The sequence below is a fragment of the Mercenaria mercenaria genome, chromosome 10, assembly GCF_021730395.1.
Source record: "Mercenaria mercenaria strain notata chromosome 10, MADL_Memer_1, whole genome shotgun sequence".
Lineage (NCBI taxonomy): Eukaryota > Metazoa > Mollusca > Bivalvia > Venerida > Veneridae > Mercenaria > Mercenaria mercenaria.
Window position 1 is genome coordinate 77,726,934 of NC_069370.1, and position 20,477 is coordinate 77,747,410.

The following is a 20,477-nucleotide window of genomic DNA, read 5'->3' on the forward strand; positions in this document are numbered from 1 at the left end:
AGTACAATATGCTTAAAAGTTGAAAAAGGGGCATTACTTGATAAAATTGCAAATCAGAGTATGGAACCTGTACAGTATATGTCAGCTCATTACAGTTGACAGGTATTTGAAGTTTCAATCTATTTTTAGGAGAGGGTACTGAGATATAGATTACATACAAAAACTTTATCTAAGTCCACATAAAAATCCTTACCAGGTAGAGATAAGTCAAAATACTTCTCAAAATTGGATGTAACATGCATGTTGTACTACAGAAAACTGGTCTTGATTTTTCCCTACGACCAGTAATATAAAAGTTACAATATCAGCTATTTATAGTAACAACAAAGGGAAGTAATTCTAAACTAGGGATCTGGTTCTTGCGCATGAAATTCTGTCTCATGATGGTGTACAATTGAGCCAACTTACATCAAAATCCCTCCATGTATGAAGAAGAAATGCTCACGACAGTCATTCTTGTATGTGACATTTGGCCTCTAAGTGTGACCTTGGCCTTAGACATAGGGACCTGGTTGTTGCACATGACAAATCACCTATCATGCTTATTATCTGTGTCAAATTATTTTGAAATCGGACCATGCATGTCAAAGTTATGGACAGGGCACGAAGACCACATTATCAGTAAATATGTAGTGAAAATTGGCTAAGTTCAACCAAGGACTGTGACCTTGACCTTTGAGCTAGTGAAATGGTTTTGCGCATGACACATCGTCTATCCATGCTTATCATTTGTGTGAAATTATTCTGAAATCGGACCATGCATGTCAAAGTTATGGCCCGGACACAAACACCACCCTTTCCCGAACACGTAAACAAACAAACACACACATTGACAGGGGTAACACTATATGCCCCCACTCCCCCATTTTATGGCGGGGACATAAAAAGGGGCAAAACTTTGTAAAAATGCAAAGCAGAGTTACTGTATGGAACCTGTGTATCACATGTCAGATCATATGTTTTTTCTAGGGGTGTAACGATACATCGAACTATCGACGCATTGCGATACTAAGTGTCCCGATAGCATACATCGATAGAAAAGTCACGATCCAATAACAATCGCCGATAGTTCCTTCAACAATTGATAGTTTCGATAGTTTTGAAATTTTTGTAAATACAGAAATAATTTATAATTTATAAACCAAGAAACAGAGCCAGCTTTCATTTGCGCCTCGGAAAATGTTTACGTCTCCATTACAATAAATACCCTCACGGAATTAAACTACCATAAAGGACTGAGAAGTCAGTCTGGGAGATACTTAATAAATTTAGTTTCTTAGAAACTTTGATTAAATATATTTAAATAACCTGTTAATTTTAGATGAGAAAATATACTATGGACATGGAGAAAGAAGGCTATATACTTGTATTACACAGCAAACTGTTCGGTAGGGCCCTTCATTTAGTGCCGGTACACCTTAATCCAATCCGTTAATTTTCGTCTTTTTTGATGCTTTGGGTTACTAAACATGTTGACATTCGCAACAAAATGGCCGATTCGTTTGAGTATACCTTGCATAGGTTTATTGTTTTACTTATTTTTCCGAAGCCAAGGAAGGCAATAAATATTTAATGTTAGAATTATTTCTGTCCGTTTCAGTTATACAAACATCTCAATGTGTGTTAACAGCAATTATAAACAGTGCCGTCTCTTACACTGTGTAACAATGCCAATTGGTAGCTTTACTGTATAAAATATGATGGACGATAACTATCTCAATAGTATCGCAATATTAACCTGCAATAGAATGGTATCGCAATAGTTTTTAAGCAATATCAATAGTATAGCAATAGTCAAAATTGGCCTCAATAGTCACCCCTAGTTTTTTCCAATGATTTGGGAATGGGCCGTGGCCTTTACAACTGGGTAAAAAGCGTTGTAAAACATCCAAACTGAGAATTGTTAAGTCATATTTTTTTACATTAAAATGTTACATTTAAGAAAAAATGGCCCTTAAATGCATTATTAACACTCTATCTTGTGTTTTAAATGTTCAAGGTTTCACTGGTACAGTCTTGTTTGAACAAGTATTATTTTTCTTTTTTCTTTTTAACTTTGGGAATTTCAACTTTCAAATTGGGAAAAAAAACCCCACAATTTGCCATTGGGATTGGGGCCAAATTTCAGCCCCAAGTTGGCCTGAAAAAAAAAAAAACAAACAAGAGGGCCATGAATGCCCTGTATCGCTCACCTGACCAGACCTATTGACCTAAAGATCATCAAGATTAACATTCTGACCAAGTTTCATGAAAAAAAAAGTCATAAATGCGGTCTCTACAGTGTTAACTAGCTTTTCCTTTGATTTGACCTAGTGACCTAGTTTTTGCCCCTACATGACCCAGATTTAAACTGGACCTAGAGATCATCAAGATTAACATTCTGACCAAGTTTCATGAAGATACAGTCTTACATGTGGCTTCTACAGTGTTAACAAGCTTTTCCTTTGACCTGACCTGGTGACCTAAAATCGAATTCATCCAAGATTTTATTGAGGGTAACATTCTGACCAAGTTTTATTAAGATTGGGCCAAAACTGTGACCTATAGAGTGTTAACAGTCAAATTGTTGACGATGGACGGACAGATGACGGACACAGGACGATCACAAAAGCTCGACTTGAGCACTTTGTGCTCAGGTGAGCTAAAAACCACACACAAAAAAACAGTGACAGTGAACAAGTGTGTGAACTTACAATCAATTCCAACAAGTGGTTACGGAGATACCAGCTTTAATATTTATTTTTTTCTACCAAATTAACACACAGATGCTAACAGATGAGCGAGTGCAATAGCTGTACCTATTCATCCAACACTGTCAAGCTAAGAAGCATTTCAGCAGAAAATGGGTGGTGTGGGAGTAAACTGCTCATGACCGACCATCTAAAGCTTTCCCTTTGATATGTAGCCTGGCAGATTATAATATTTCAAGTAACCAACTTGAGTTTTCATAACTATACTTTTAAAGCATGACTCTAATGTAAGTCTATAGCAAGAGCTGTCGCATGACGGCACACTCGACTATTCTAAGAATAGGTATATTGCAGGGTTCGAATTTAGCCAAATTTTCTACTTGCATTTTTTCGCAAGTGGTATTTTTTTAACTTGCTAAATGAAAAAACAACTTGCATTTTCCGCGATCTGTCACTTTATTAGAACATTAACACAAACATCCATGTGACAAGTCCAGCCAATTGTTTTGCGCTATATAAATAGTAACTTATTATAAATTACCAAAAAACCCACCGGATGTGGTAAACGTCATCAAAATTGGCGCAGGTACTTGTCAGCAGTTGAAAAGACATGCGCACTGGACATCTATCGAGTGTAAATTTCCGTTTACGACGAAAGATGAAAGAGTGCTCCGAAATTCGTTCTGCAAATGACAATGCACTGCAATGACCGCGAGTTGTTAAAGAAAGAACAGTGTAAGATCGGGACGACCGCTAGAAATGCACATTATTCGGCCAAAAATTTTCACTCGCAAAAAAATGCTGGTGTCTGAAATCTCACCTCGCAGTTTGAAATTTGCACTCGCATTTCACGAGTATGCGAGCTTAAATTCGAACCCTGTATTGTCCAAATTTGTGTAAGAGTTTTGGGACATGTACCTTTCACCATGTTTTATCCACCTCAATAACTTCCAATTCAGTACTGGAGAGAGCAATTTGTATGTAAAACTTCAACCTAGATTTTCTAAGTTCGGTGAGAATAATTAGAGATCTCCCAGATAAGGGAATCTTACACCCACTTACCTGTCATTAAAACTATTTGAAGCCACTGTGTTTTTGCCGTCACCAGATGACCCAAACCCATCAATACCAAACAAAGAAGCATCATCTTCTACAATCTTGTTCACAAGATCATCAAGACCCGAGAGTTTATCACTACTGCAGCTAGAGTTGAGATTAAGTTGATCCAAGTTCAAGTGGTCGAAAAATCCTGAATCAACTGCAGAAGCAGCACTCATATTGTGACTACTGGCTGCTCCTGGAAAATCAAACCATTATTCACTAAAATTACACCATTGTTAAATTCATTCTGTCTTAGTGCTACAAAAAAGATAAACGTTTTCTTTGACTAATGTTTTTGCTTAAACTTTTTTAATGACATAAATGCATTATAAGTTTTAAAGATGTTACAATAACTATGCTCAAAAATCAACATCTTTCACTAAAATATTTTATCATTAGATACCTATTTAAATCTAGAAAATCTGTATCAAATATAACATTAAAACAAAAACAGACCACATTTGGCAGAATATGTACAGAAAAAAACAACAAAGCTTTCAACTATTAGTAAAAATGGAGTAAGGCCTAAAAAAAAAATATGTTTGTTTCCTGTAACCCGACCGACCGTAAGTTTTTACCGCCGACCGCAATTTTTTTATGGGCTGAAATTCGAGATTCTGATCATATCTTTATTGATTCACAGGAGCCTGAAATTCTATCTATAATGCTCCAAATGGCTAAATATAAAAATTACCCCTCCTATATATATAAAAAATATATATAGGAGGGGTAATTTTTATATTTAGCCATTTTGGAGCATTATAGATAGAATTTCAGGCTCCTGTGATTGATTATAGGGATAATGTAGTTGTACCCGACCTCGTCGCACATAGTCACGAACGTTCCTGGTTCTAACGACATGAAACAACATGGTGAAAAGCCTGTTTGTCGGTAGACTCACAGGAGCCTGAAATTCTATCTATAATGCTCCAAAATGGCTAAATATAAAAATTACCCCTCCTATATATTTTTTTATATATATAGGAGGGGTAATTTTTAAATTTAGCCATTTGGAGCATTATAGATAGAATTTCAGGCTCCTGTGGTAGACTCGAGGTTCCGGGTTTTCACCCGCGAAAATCGAGAAGTTTTCTTTGATGCATATCGGGTTCAAAAGTTCTGCCCCTTGTCAATCAAAATCTCGGTGAATTTCAATACTGTTCGCCGCCTCAAGTGGAAGTATGGCAGTAGGCGGAGCGTCATATACTAATTAGCTACTGACAGATGTCAATCACGCCACGCGCCGACTGACACGTGGTTATCTCGCGGTTTGTATTTAGTACTTCATTATGAAAGGTGTTTATTGATCAAGGTGTAAACGTTAATTGATAAACAATTCGTAGAAGAGCAGTCTATTATCATGTTTGTACCACTTGTTCAGGGGTCACGCTGTCGGTTGCACTTGAGCCATTTGCGACAAAAGATTAATTGTGGCCCCGAAAATCTCTAATTGGCAAAAACGGCCCGAAGCTATGTCTGTCTGCAAAACTATGAACTTTGCCTGTTACACAATCGCCTCAGTCACAATCAAATGCATACTTTTTAGGTGCTCCATGTTATACACCCAAATTTAAAAGTGCATGTTTATATATTCTGTCTTCAGCACTTCAGGAGTTACATATCACTACCCAGTTGCAGGTAAAACTACTATCAGGTAGCTGATGTACATATAAAACGAACGCCATGCTGTTCAATAACAGAAAAAAGGCCAAAATTCAGCGTTATATTGTTTCACCTTAAAAAATGTGCTTTTTGTCTTTTCATTTTAAATAAAACCTGAACCAACAAGACCTTTTTGTGCTGTTTGGTTTACAGGAAAATTCGTCTTCTTTCAGCTGCAAATTATTTCAACTGTCTATGTCACCCACAACAGAAGCTATGTACTGAAGACTGACATGACCGTTTTGTTATATATTTTGCCTTTTTACTCTTCCTCATATCAGATATGTGATTTCATTATAAAATAATTCTTTTTTTACTGTCTTATTTGTCTCTGTGCGAACTTCAGTCTACCTTCTTCTGAAAATAATAGCATTCTTTCAGGTGGAAGTTTCTTATCTCCTCAAGTTTGACTCTGAACAGACAATGATAAATGCGCCAATTTTTTTGTCCTGTCCGTAGACACCTATTTTCTTTGTGAAGGATGCAATATTAGAGTTTAATCACTGTTGCTATGAAAGCTGCTAGGATAGTGTCTAAGTTGATAAACATTAGACGGAATTAAACTGGGTTATATAGATATAAATAGTTGTTGAATTGCAAAATGTCTTGTCCGTAGACACATGTCTTGTCCGTAGACACTAAAGAAACGAAGGTTTTTTGACAAATATCATTTATAAAATCATACTGGAGCTATTTATCAAGTTTCAGTGATACACCACACTTAATGTTTATACAAAATATAGAATAAATATATTTCTAATGAAACTTACTTCTTCCAAATGCAAAATGTTACAATCTGAATCTGAGAAGTACAATGGATATAGAATATGTTTTAATCTTATACATGACTTATATATATGTTAAAAGCTATCAAAAAAGGAATAATACATTTCTTTCTAACCCTCCCTTTGTTATGGCAAAAACAAGGCATGCAATGATGGTGTCTACGGACAAGACATTACGCAAATACTATTCAATATATTTTCTGTTTTCAATAAAAACCAGCAATGGACCTTAGAAATATATCAAGAGTTCTTTGAAATAAATCAAGAGACTATGAAATGCAAAAAAACCCCAATCTTTTACAAGTTAGTAGTAAAACAGAAAGAATGAGAAGATAGAAGCAAAATCATTTGACATTTGGTCATATTCTAGTGGAGTATGATCTATTGTTAGACATGGTGTGGGCTGTCCACTTTCAACTTAAACATTTTGTTATAATCCACTCAATATGGCATATTTCTGTGCTCTTCAGGGCCAAGATATAATGGTGATTGGTTTTCAAGATTTCATTCTATTCATTTGCCGATCAACTTTTATTCTGTAACTGACTGAAATCACATAAAATTGAAGCAGTTTAAAACATCTTAAAAAAGAAATTACAAGCAATTTACTATGTGATTAACGTAGTCTCCTAGCAGCTTTCTCCCTTTCAAAAATGAGAGCTATTTAGATTTGTTTGTTTTTGGGGGTTTTAATGCCCTTTTTCAACAGAATTTCAGTTATGTAACTTAACAATTGTTAATTGATTCTGTACTGTACAAACATGTTCTCTGCAAGTAACTGCCAACTTCCCCACATGCATCAGAGGCAGAGGTCTAGAATTTTGAAATCATAGTTTGATTTACGATTTGATTTAATAACATTTGTTCCAGTATTTTTCCAAGAAAATAATATTAATATAGGTGATAACATGAAAAAAAGAAGTAAATGTGATAAAAAGATAGTTAAAAAACTTTGTCTCCAGTCATACTATCTTACATAATGGAAAAAGGTCAATATTAATCAAAAATATTACTGGCTAGAAAAAGATAATGTATCTTGGAAATTTTAAGAAAAAAGCATAATATGTAAGTCATTAGCTGACTCAAAACTAAGTGATAAAAACTTATCACAGTGAACATTTAATTATTCTGTAAACAGGTTAAAATTCACAGGAATTTTATTTTGCAGGACTACTTAAAATATTAGTATGAGTTATAACATAAATGGATCTCACAGAATAAATGTCATGAGTATTTTACAACATACAGCTATTTAAGCAGTCAGCAAGGGAGTTTGTTTCATTAGTTTTCCATTTAAGACACAGTTGTAATCTTTTTAAGATGTTGTTTGTGAGCTATAAGTTTAACAAGTTCTTCCTACTTTTTTAATGTTTCTACTTTAATGAACATGTTTAGATGAACTCATAGAGTTCTTCATGTTAAACTTTGCGTTTATACTTTTTTACCATTTCTTGATTGATATGGTTGATAACAGCATGTAAATATATTTGCCTCAACAAAGTCTAGTCAGGTGGTTTCTTCCACCATCCAATTTCAGGAAGATTGTGGTTTATTTTGTTTAGTTGAGGTTAAAAGTTATTACAGATAAATAAACATAGTCTAAATGGTGTACATAACAGGCTGCAAGGTCAGTTCTTAAGCCCATTAAATGCATGAGCATTGATCAGAAACATTATTACTCTATCTGTCTTTTAGACAGAAATTATGGTCAAATGTCTTGTCCGTAGACACCAAGCTGAAGGAGATTTTTAACAGCCTATTTCAGTGAGGATCCTTCCAAGTATCATTATTTTTAGTATATAGTGAAATATGAAAACAATAAGTCCTAATTTATGTAAGCAATAGCACAGAACTTGTCACATAATGACATTTTGATTTAGTCACAGTTGTTCAAATCCTTCAATTATTCGAAGACACATTCCGAAGACCGTTAATTATACTTCTTTTCATAAATTTGTTTGTTATTTACTTGTTCTTGGTCATTTTAAACATAAAAAGTTCAACAGAACTAAAAGACTGTCTTCTAATACCTATGTAGAAAGCACTTGGCGATGATGTCTTGTCCGTAGACTTTTGGGTAAATTTCGGCTTTCATTTTAAAATTGCGATATCTCTGCCAAACATAGTCGTAATCACAAAAATGAGACCATCATTTAAAGAGAAATGACTGAATTTTTAGAAAATAACATATTTGAGTTGAATAAATGCATTTCAAAAGGTATGCAAAAACTGAAAGCAAGTAGAAAACAAAAATTTCTAGACTTTTGAACTTCAAAAGAAGATAATAACTACAAATCTTTGTGTAATTTATTAGTTTTTTGGGTTTTCTGCATTACTTTTATGTACCTTATCATGTGGTAACAATTTTGTTGGGTCTCAAAGAGTTATTTGAATAAAACAGTCCTTTAAAAATGGTCATGTCTGTTTTATTTTTTCCCTGAAGATTCATCTTAATACGAAAAAAAAATATTGTCGAACTATCAGACAACGACAGCTACCATTGTTTTTGTAGAACCAAGGTATATGGTAAATTAACATTTCAAAATAAAAGAGTTTTACAAACTTTTATTTTTGACCCCAAGTGAAACAAAAAAATGCATTTGATTGTGACTGAGGCGAATGTTTACTGAACAAAAGGAATCAGTGTAGAAAAAAAACTTGTATGAACAACATCTGTTATTGAAAGGCGGGAGCAAATTTTCAACAATTTTATTTGATTAGTAATTTAAATCAGGCCTCGACTTTAGCGGTGGACCGTTGGACCGATGCAACCAAAAATATCGGCAGGTCCACTATCAAAAGTTGGGTAGACCGACGGTCAACCAATTTTCAGTCACGGTCTGCAAATAAAATAAAACCCTTAAAAGTGAAAACATAGGAGGGGGGGAGGGGGGGCGATCGTATCCATATCGGCGAATTCACAAAACGAAAGTTGATTTTGCTTTAGTACAGCATTCTACAGTTATAAGCATTGGCGAGTTAAAGTCAGGATAGCACGAATGGACTACTCCACCGATCAGGTGAGTGGTTTTTACGTGGTAACTTTACCAAATTGAGTAATTACATCAGGCAAAATTACCTGGATTGACTGGAATTTACCCGCGAATCGTTAAAATATCGAAACGTCATGCTGGTAATTTTCCATTCCACAAGCACGTGCGCCCTATCGTAATACTTAATTTACATCGCAGTTACTTTTCACACAAAAAACGCGCATAGTGCATTCATTTTTTAATATAATCGCTTCAGATATTCAACACCGCTTGAGAACTAATACAGTCTGAATTCTATAACAATTTTAATAAGATATCGACAGGAATGTAGGCAAAATTCTTTTAAAACGATCAATTTTTCATAGAATGTTTTGTAAAATTTCAAACAGCGCGATCTTGATTATTTATTTCCTTTTTAAAGTAAATAAACGGTACATACTATGGTAATAAAATTCAGACTTTTGACCAGAAAGTACAAAAAACACAATTAAAAAATCTTAAATAATGAAAAAGCGGCAGCAGTTTAAATACATGGAGTAAAACGATTTTTTTGCAAACAGATTTCTGTTAGCACGGCAGAATAGATTACGTGACCTCATGAACGTAAATAGAAATGTGGTTTTAAAATGAGGCAGTATGATGTTGTTGCGATTTTTAATAAGTTTTAAATGAGTCTTCGTACATATATTTTTTGACACAACACTTTGTTAGATATTCTTCTCAAACAATAATGTAAATTTCTTGAGGGCAAATAGGTCAACATCGTTCACGGTCTGACACATTTACATGTCAGTTTATTCGGGATATTGCACATTCGCTTTTAAAAAATTAAAGAAAAAACTTTTTTACTGATTTCTTCTCAACAATTAAAGGAATCGAGAAAGTACGATCAGACAGTGATGTGTCACATGGCGCGAAAACATGACGTAATGCAATGACAATCTCGTGGAAACCATACCGCTTTGATCTCCACTGCAGATGCCACAATAACCGACACACTTCTTTTAGCTCTTTGAGGGGGTGTTAATTGATGATGAAAACGAGGCCAATTACTTAGTTTATCATCAGAATGACTACCGATAATTGTTGATGTTTTTTATTTTTTCACTTTCAACACTGGTGCTGATTGTGTCCATATTTTGGGACACTTTTCAAAATAATTATTTTTCGGGATAACAAATTGCTACAGTCTTCCATTTTTAATTATTTAGAAATAAGTCCTGTTTCTTTGAGTCATATGAAGTTATGACGTCTACAGCATCACAATTTATGAGATAGAATTGGAGGTCCACTGAAGTCTGAGCAGGTCTACTAGATTTTAGCAGTTGGTGAACCTGCTGGCAACTGCTGAAAAAAGTTAAGGTTGAGGCCTGATTAGGCAGTTAATTGGCGATAATAAGGTTACTAAACACTGAAATGTTCTGACACCTACTAAAAAAAAAAAAAAAAAAAAAAAAAAAAAAATTCCCTACCTACCGACCCCCATTTTTTTCAGCATGTTACAGGAAACAAACATATTTTTTTTTTACGCCTAACCTACATGTGAACTTTTTTCTGACTTCTAGACTGTACACGAGTGTATGCTTACACGGAAAGCAAATCTTTCTTTTATTTCATGTCTAGGTTTTCTAACACACCTTTAAAAAGTGTCTTGAATAGGTTCATAATGTATATAATCTATATAAAGCAATCAATACTGAGAGTTCAAATGATCCTGTATCACTGTATCAGCAACTAGAGAGTAACTGTTTACAAAGCTGCCCTGACTGGAGCCAACATGTTACATGTATACATTGTAGTACTACATAACTGAAGTTAAAGGACTATTTTTTTTAAGATGTGAAAATGTGAACTAAGTAAAAGAAATATTTACCTGCGGGGCCTGTTTCATCAAAAGTCGAGTTAAATGACAATGGATGAAATCCATGTTTCTGTTTAGGTGGTGCATGATAAGGTGGCAAACACTCCCAGCTGGACTGAGCATCTTTCAGATTTGTCATTGTTCTTGTCATAGGTCCACTAGCAGGAGAGTTGTCATTCTGTTTATTGAAAATTAAAGAAAATGTTATCCACTTCTTTAAACAATTTAAGTACCGCTTGTCATTAACTGAAAATTTTCTAAAATTTAATAAAGTTTGTAGGTCCTAGGACAAATGGTTCTCTAGTTATTGATTGTGGCATGTGACAGGCAGATGGTCCCTTTGACCTTGACCTTTGACGGAGTGACCCCAAAAACATTAAGGGTCATCTACTCTGTAAGTTCTATCACCCTATTAAGTTTAAAGGTTCTGTGTCATATGGTTCTCAAGTTACTGATCTGAAATGGATTTCCAGTGTTAATGTGACAGCAATTTTGATAATTCTGATAAATCTGTTTTTTCAACGCTCAGTTTTGTTCATTTTATAAAAAATTCCTTTTCACAATCAACCGTGGTGGAACTAGAAGATGCTTTTGTAGAAAAGAGCATGTCTCCCCCAATGCATTGTAGTAATAGGCAAGAAGTCAACAGGGGACAGTCCTGAGTCCAAGAGACACCGATGGTTGGCAGCAAAATGGATCATCTACTCCGCATGTCAAATCATCCCAAGAAGTTTCAACATTCTGGGCCTAGTGGTTCTCAACTTATTGACTAGAAAGAGTTGTCCATGTTCAGGCCCCTGTGACCTTGATCTTTGCTCAAGTGTCCCCAAAATTGACAGGGGTCATCCAATCTGTAAGTCCTATGACTCCTATCACCCTATGAACTTTGAAGGTTCTGAGTCAAATGGCTCTCAAGTTGGTGATCAGATTCAGATGCCTGTGACCTTGAACTTTGATCAAGTGACCTAAAAATCAGTTGGAATCATCTACTTTACATTTCCAATCATCCTATGAAGTTTCAACATTCTGGGTCAAGCGATTCTCAATTTATTGATCGGAAATGGTTTTCCATGTTCAGGCCCCAATTTTCTTGACCTTTAATCGAGTAACTCTAAAGATTAATAAGGGTCATCTACCTTGTAAGCCCTATAATCATTTAATAAAGTTTGTAGGTTCTAGGACAAATGGTTCTCTAGTTATTGATTGTGGCATGTGACAGGCAGATGGTCCCTTTGACCTTGACCTTTGACGGAGTGACCCCAAAAACATTAAGGGTCATCTACTCTGTAAGTTCTATCACCCTATTAAGTTTGAAGGTTCTGTGTCATATGGTTCTCAAGTTACTGATCTGAAATGGATTTCCAGTGTTAATTATGCAATTTATCTTGAAACAAGTTTCTGAAAATTCTTATTTAGGCCTTACACTCAGCAAGGATCTTACAAGGTCAACACATATTACTAAAGTTGCTAAGAAAGGCAATTCTACCATGGCGGTTTTACGTAGAAGTCTTAGAAATTGTACTAAAGACTGTAAGAAAACAGCATACATCTCACTGGTTAGGTCACTGATGGAATATGGAGCCATTATATGGGACCCATACTTACAACTAGAATGTGTCTGTAGGACATAGGGTGTGCCCCAACACTGGTACATTTGTCACAAATAAGGAGAAATAATTCGAATGTTGGCAGTCTTAATGGGGTATAGCCTCAACAAACATTTTATGAAAAGGAATCATTATTCTAGACCATATACTTTTTGAGCTATGAGCATCACAAACAAAAAATCCACTATTTTGGCTATTTCAAGAGCCATAACTTTGTAATAAATGCTAAGATTCTCAGGAAGAATGCCAAGTGTGCAAGGACACATCGTGATAAAGATCCAAGCAAGGTTTCATAAATTTACATCAAATACTTTTTGAGCTAGACACATAATTAGGTGAAAATGTGCATTTTTTTACTATTTCAGGGGCCATAACTTTAAAAATAGGGGGTGGAGCCAGCCAAAAAATAAGAATTGTGCAAGTTTATATCATGATAAAGACTTATGCAAGTTTTCAATCATTTATATTAAATACTTTTTGAACTAGGTGCATCACAAGGTGAAAATGTGCATTTTTGACTATTTCAGGGGCCATAACTCTGAAAATAGGGTGCGAACCAAAATAAAAAATAGGAGGTGCGCAAATCAAATCATGATTAAGACTCAGGCAAGGCTTCATGAATCTATATCAAACACTTTTTGAGCTAGGCGTGTCACAAGGTGAAAATGTGCATTTTGGACTCTTTCAGGGGCCATAACTCTGAAAATAGGGGGCGGAGCCAGACGAAAAGTAGGAGGTGCGCAAGTTCATATCATGATAAAGACTCATGCAAGGTTTCATCAATTTATATCAATTACTTTTTGAGCTAGGCACGTCCAGGAAGGTCTAATACGGGGAGTAGAAACTCCGTATAAATCAGTACATTTATCTGTACTATGCTGTCGTCCATACCTGTAAATATCGACCAGTCGTTAGCGATCGATATTTTGTTTTCGCCACTATCGCTTAGCGCGTAATTAGCATATTACCTCAAATTAATCATGGAGCTATAACACTTATTGTTCAAAGGGTTTACCAGTCACATGTTAAGTGGCGATAATTAGATGATCAGAGATTGATCTAAAGGGATTCTGAAGCAAAAACAGCATGCGACTGCATGTGGTGATATGCTTAATCATTATGAATTAACTCGAGCTCACTTCCCTGAAGAAATATTTTACCACGTAACTTCAAACCTTTATCAAAGGGCCGAGATTTGTTGGATTTGAATAAAAAAAATGGAAAATAACAGAAAGCTGACACTTTTCTTAATCTTGTAGAGCCATAATTATAATTATTGTTTATAATGTCAGATTTCTACATACAGAAACAAACATTCTTCTTGAACGTAGGGAATGTTTCAAACGAAATTGTTGTTTAAACTCCAAAAATTAGTTTAATAAATTTAATCTTAAAACTGATGTGTGAAAAATACAATGTATTTGAATTAAAATAACAATATTTTTTTTTAAAAAGGCCGACGACGAAGTTACATTTAGTATTCCGAACATTTAGATAAAACTGCAGAAAATCATCTAGGTTTAACACGCATTTAAATAGTGAAGAACAGAGCAATATCATAAACAAATATTTTCAGGCAACAGTTAACAGTTTTGACTTGCTATTTTCATTAAAATATGTCCTAATTTTTTTTATTCTAAATACTCTGAATCAACAAGGCAAATATCATGTAAAAAACGACATCTTTCTCTCTGGGTAAGACAAGTCTAGATTTAGCCATTTTCACAGGGCGAAAAGTAACATTAATGTAGATATTTTCCATTTAAAAACAGATGCAGGCAATAATTTCATGGCAGAACTTTTGTTTTCAACAAAAAATTCAACAAATGCTTTCCCAGATCTTCACTGAAAGGACGAGTTAAACTGTAAGGCGTAAGTGTTTGAGTAATAGCAGAATAACCTACGGCATACGCTTCGATTGGACGACAGCATCAGATAAGATAAATGCCTGTTTCCAGTCCCCGTATCAGTTGTTCCAGGCACGTCACAAGGTGAAAATGTGCATTTCTGACTATTTTATACACTTGCAGCCACTACCTGCATGATCGCACCTTTGAAACATTTAAAGCCTTCCATAAATGCTAAACTGACCCCATAAGTTGCTTTGAAAAACACAGTACAAGTCTCTACGAGCGAAATATTTCAGTTATCCCCGGTGATTTCATTCCGGATAGCGGACGTGTTCCTGGTTTTTATCACTTCGTTTGGCAGCTGAAATCGCCGGGGATATTTGAAATATTTTGCTCCTAGAGACTTGTTCTGTGTATTTCAAAGCAATTTATGGGGTCAGTTTAGTATTTATGGATAGCTTAAAATGTGTCGAAGGTGCAATCATGCAGGTAGCGACTGCAAGTGTATAAACTCCGATTTTAAAATGTTCCACAAGTTTGCCGAGTAGCTTCCCACAGCGTTACGCTCGCATAGTTCACCTTTTCAATGTATATGACACTATTACCGGATTTTTTTGCCATCAACTTTTTTTCATTTGACTAACATAATTATATAAAGTATATTTGTTTGAAAAAAAATTATATTAAACAAAAAATGTACACTGGACCCGTGACTGTGCTCTGGACCCCTAGCCACTTCCAAAAAAAATCCCATGTCAGGAACAAGATATTGCATAATGATATATTTTATATACTTATTTGATTTACAGTCACACACCATGAAACTGCATGTTCGGGCAATTATATGGTAGAGCATTTTACAAAACGCATTGTCAGCATTGTTTCCATGCTTTGTAAACAAACATCAACAAAAAATAAACACTGAAATCTGGCGCCAGATTACAGGGCTTTCTCGAACACTACAAACGAAAATTGTAATTAAACTGAAATGATTTAATGAATAAATATTTTTTTGCCAATTTAAAGAAAAAAATCACCGTGTGTTTATGTTTTCTAAAGCATTACGTCATTCATTCATGTTCAAATCAAAACAAAAACAATCGTCGTACCAAACGAAATATTCTAGCAAAATTAGACAGAAAAAAACAAATAATCGTTTCTTTCGACCTAATAATCAGTTTGAAAGAAATGATATTCGTCTGCACATACACTGCGAAATGCTGTCTTTGCGTCTTTTTTACATAAAAGACTAAAGTTTGAAGTTCTGTTTACCGCAACCACCGCCATCAAAAGAACATTTTCTCGTATGCTAAACAGCTGTTCGAAAACCTCGTTTTGAAAACGAGAATAAGATAAACCCACCGCGGAGTTAAAATCTGTACTCGGAGGAACATGCCAAAGGGATCAACTTTTGTACAATATGTCTATGTCTATGTTATACTGCTTAACAATCGTATCGATTATAACTAGCAGGCGCGTTGTCAGGGATGGCTGTTAAAAATAATAAGAATACAGAGATTATGTGCATCTCAAAGATATGATTAACGATCTAGAGTATCTTCCACCGATAGGTGCTAGTGACCACGCGTGTCTCTGTTTTAACTTCGCATGCTATATATCAAGAAATGTCCAAAGTGAACCAAGATTTAACTTCTATAAGGGAAATTACGCCTCTGCGAGGCAGGAACTCTCAAATTTTAATTGGACAGTATTGAGTCAGACGATATAAACACTTTCTGGGATAATTTCACATCTGTATTAAATGATTGCGTCGATGCGAACATTCCTAAAGTAAATCCCTCCAACAAAACAAAGAAAAAACCATGGGTTGATAAGGAAGCACTAACCGCTATCCAGGCAAAAAAGAAGGTTTGGAAGCAATATTGCATGTGTCAGACAAAACAAAACTATCAAAAATACGCTGCTAAAAGAAATCAAGCAACAAAGATTTGTCGTCAATCTAAGTTAAATTTTGAACGCCTTCTTGCAAAGAACATTAAATCTGATAGTAAATCCTTTTGGAATTACGTGCGTTCACAGTCAAAAACTCATAGTGGTATAAGCGATTTGAGAACTGAGGATGAATCACTATCAAATTCTGATCGACAGAAGGCAGAACTTTTGAACTCGTTTTTCTCAAGTGTTTTTACCGATGAAGATTTGGATAATGTTCCAGAACTTGAAGATAGGGGGTTCATTGGCCCATTAATTAGTATTAACATGGATGCATCGCGTGTAAGAAAGAAATTAAATGCTTTAAAAACCAGTAAATCTCCAGGCTTGGATCAGATTCACCCGTTGTTTTTAAAGGAATGCAGTGCTGAGATTAGTGACATAGTTTCCAAGCTTTTTACAATTTCTTTAGAGACTGGGATTTTACCAGATATATGGAAAAAGGCACAGGTAACACCAATTTTTAAGAAGGGGGATAAACATGTATGTGCGAATTACAGACCTGTAAGCTTAACAGTTATATTATGTAAAGTTTTAGAATCGTTTGTTCGCGATGCAGTTATGAAACATATGGAAACCTTTGATCTTTTTACAAAGCAACAACATGGGTTTAGGTCAAACAGATCTTGTGTTACTCAGTTATTGGAAGTAATTGAGGAATGGTCAGATATCCTCGAAAAGGGTGGTGATCTGGATTGCATATACTTGGATTTTGCGAAGGCATTCGATACTGTTCCACATAAGAGGCTTCTAGATAAACTGTATGCTTATGGCATTAGGGGTAATGTGTTAAGGTGGATTGAAAATTTTTTAAACAATCGTCAACAGCAAGTCCGCGCCGGTAATATGCACTCTAACTGGGCTGCAGTTAAAGTGGTATCCCTCAGGGCAGTGTTTTAGGCCCAACATTATTTCTGATTTACATTAATGATTTGCCTGAGGTTGTTGAAAATATTGTAAAATTATTTGCTGACGACACTAAGTTGTATCGTGAAATATCAACTGACATGGATAGACAGAGTATACAGTCGGATTTATCAGCTTTATCAACTTGGTCAGATAAATGGCAACTAAAATTTAATGCCGGGAAATGCAAGTGTATGCATCTAGGGAAGAACAACAGTGGCGCACAGTATTATATGTTTGATAGCTCTGGAAATACCCCTATTGAAAATATCAAAAAAGAAAAGGATTTAGGAGTAATCTTCGATGACGAACTCAGTTTTAATGAACACATTGCACAAAAAATGAAAAAAGCCAACCAGTCTTTGGGGATGATCCGTAACACCTTTACTTCACTGGATGCGGATATTTTTCTTCCTCTGTACAAGAGTTTTGTCAGACTTCATCTTGAATACGCAAGTGTAGTGTGGACCCCAAAATTTAAAAAAGACATTATTTCAATTGAAAATGTCCAGAGGCGTGCTACAAAACTTGTGAGCGGAATGAAGGATTTTACATATGAAGAGAGACTTAAGAAATTAGGCCTGCCCACATTGTATTATCGACGTGAACGAGCTGATATTATACAACTTTTTAAGATAATGCATGGATATGACAAATCCTATATTCCTAACATAAAGTTTTCAACATCTACGTCTACAAGAGGTCACTGTTACAAACTATCCAAAAATCACGTAAACAGTCTAGTGAGTCAAAATAGGTTTTCCAACAGAGTCGTAAATAATTGGAACAATATGTCCCAACAGACAGTAGTAGCAGAAAACGTGAATGCCTTTAAGAGTGCACTAAACATAGATTGGAAAAATAAAGATAATAAATTCACCCTTCAGTAGACTATGAAAATATTTCACCAGCCTTAATGTGTGCGTACATGTGTAATATAAACTTTTATTGTGAATGTATGATTTAAATTGGGCCAACACGAGTTTTAACTCAGAAGACGGCTATCAACATCAAGGTAAATCAAGGTAAATCAATAAAGTAAAAGAACTATTTTACAGGTCAGGTTAAAAAGTAAAAGCAGGAAGTTGAATTAGAACTGATAGAAGGGTGGTAGCTGCCCAGCAAATACTTCTAAGCTGGGACTAGCTTGCAAAGACACAGGGAGACTGTTCCAAAGACGTATGCTTCTAGGAAAGAAGGAGTTTGCATGATAATGTGTCTTTGAATACGGTATCAAGTAGTTCAAGTTTCTAGTAGGTTTAAGGTGACTGTGGTCAACAAAAACAAGGTGTTGTTGGATCTTGTATAACATAGTAACTGTACTGATCTTACGGCATTGTTCTAGGGTTTGGTTCTACACTACTGGTGTAATTGTAGTCATTATAGACATATCTTGCTGCAGATCTTTGAACTTGCTCGATTTTATGGGTTAGGTATTTTTGCCATGGATGCCATATGGTGGAACAGTACTCTAACTGGGGTCTAACATAGGTTTTATATGTGTAACAGACTGAAAATACTTCAGCTCTGACTGGGAATCGAACCCGGGACCTCTCACACCTAAGGCGGACACTCTACCACGTCACTATAAAAGCTAGCTCAATAGCAAGGAAGTATAAGTGCACCCTTATACTCTACCTTACTACATACACCCCCTCCATTTTAGAATTCGTCCTCGAATTCCAGGAGTTTGAATCTCTGTGGGACGTTCCAAGGTGTCTATTCATATCTACTCGTGAGTTATTTACGTTGGGCGCCAAAAGTAATAGACTGAAAATGCTTTAGCCCTGGCCGGGAATCGAACCCGGAACCTCTCACACCTAAGGCGGACGCTCTACCACGTCGCTATAAAAGCTAGCTCAATAGCAAGGAAGTATAAGTGCACCCTTATACTCTACCGTACTACATATGCAACCTCTTTGACTCTTTTATTTGGGGTTTTGACGTTTCGTTTGAGAAATCTTAGGAAATATTTTGCTTTGGATGTTACGTTGTTGATATGATTGGTCCATAATAGGTCTTTACTAATGGTTACGCCTAACTATTTGGCAGAATCAGCCGATTTTAACTCGATGTCATGCAGCTTATAAGGGAATATTACAGGGTTTCTTTTGCGACTGATTCTTAGAACTTCGCACTTATCTGGATTGAATTCCATGGACCAATCAGACTCCCAGGTTTCGAGACTGTTCAAAAAGGTCTTGCTGTAGAGCTTGGACATCACTGTTTGATTTGACCGTAACATAGACTATTGTATCATTTGCGAACAGCCTCACCTTGCCCATAACACTTTCAGGCAGATCTTTTATGTACGAGAGGAAGAGGCATATACTACTCGTTTTCAGTTCGCCTAAGTTGTTGAAATGCTCTGCCAATGGATTGCTCCATTTCGTTCAAATCTGGCCATTCTATTTCACATTCATATTTCATATTCTATTTCACAAACAGTTGTCATATCAACTGAATGTATTTAATTTGATTGTTAAATGTTACGATTCAATAACACTGTACCTGAGTAGGGACTAACTGTACCGGTGATCATGCAGCTCGAGTACAAAACCAAACAGTCCCTCAACATGAAGTATTGCAGCAACAATCAGCAGTCCCAGAAATTACAGAACATTTAGGTGAAACATTAACTGTCACCGGGTGTTATAAATGTAGATGTAAACAATAGTTGCCACTTCACCGGGAGATCTATCTTCTATGGACCGCCACCAGCAGCTGCACCGAATGTAATGATGCAGGTATAGCCGAAGCGAACACCAGCCATTACCATGCCTTTACCTTACCCAGAAACAGCTTCAAGTGCTATGAATAGTTGTTCACACAGAGTTGTAGGAATACACACCCAGCACGCCCCCTTGCAACAACCCCCTCAGCTGTACCTCAGCAGCAATTACAGATTCAACAAAAATGCAGACTAGTTCTTAAAACTCTACCAGCTGTGGCATGTGACCCTGAACAACACGGAAGGGATCCCCAAGTATCTAGCGGTAGGTCAGCAAAAATTGTGTCTCAACAGGCATCTAGTGACTCCCAACGGCAACAACAAGTACACATGCAACC

At 35.7% G+C, this 20,477-nt stretch overlaps 1 protein-coding gene across 1 annotated transcript in view; it reads right to left on the reverse strand.

The window, feature by feature from the left end:
* Window positions 1-15,869, reverse strand: part of LOC123561052 (uncharacterized) — a 41,720-nt gene extending 25,851 nt beyond the window's left edge. The window contains exons 1-3 of the mRNA XM_045353205.2: window positions 15,759-15,869; window positions 11,105-11,270; window positions 3,753-3,987 (exon numbers count right to left, since the gene is read on the reverse strand). Coding sequence (XP_045209140.2) covers window positions 3,753-3,987; window positions 11,105-11,270; window positions 15,759-15,836 — 479 coding nt within the window. The 5' untranslated portion in view covers window positions 15,837-15,869. The remainder of the gene's footprint in view (window positions 1-3,752; window positions 3,988-11,104; window positions 11,271-15,758) is intronic.
* Window positions 15,870-20,477: the final 4,608 nt, after the last annotated feature.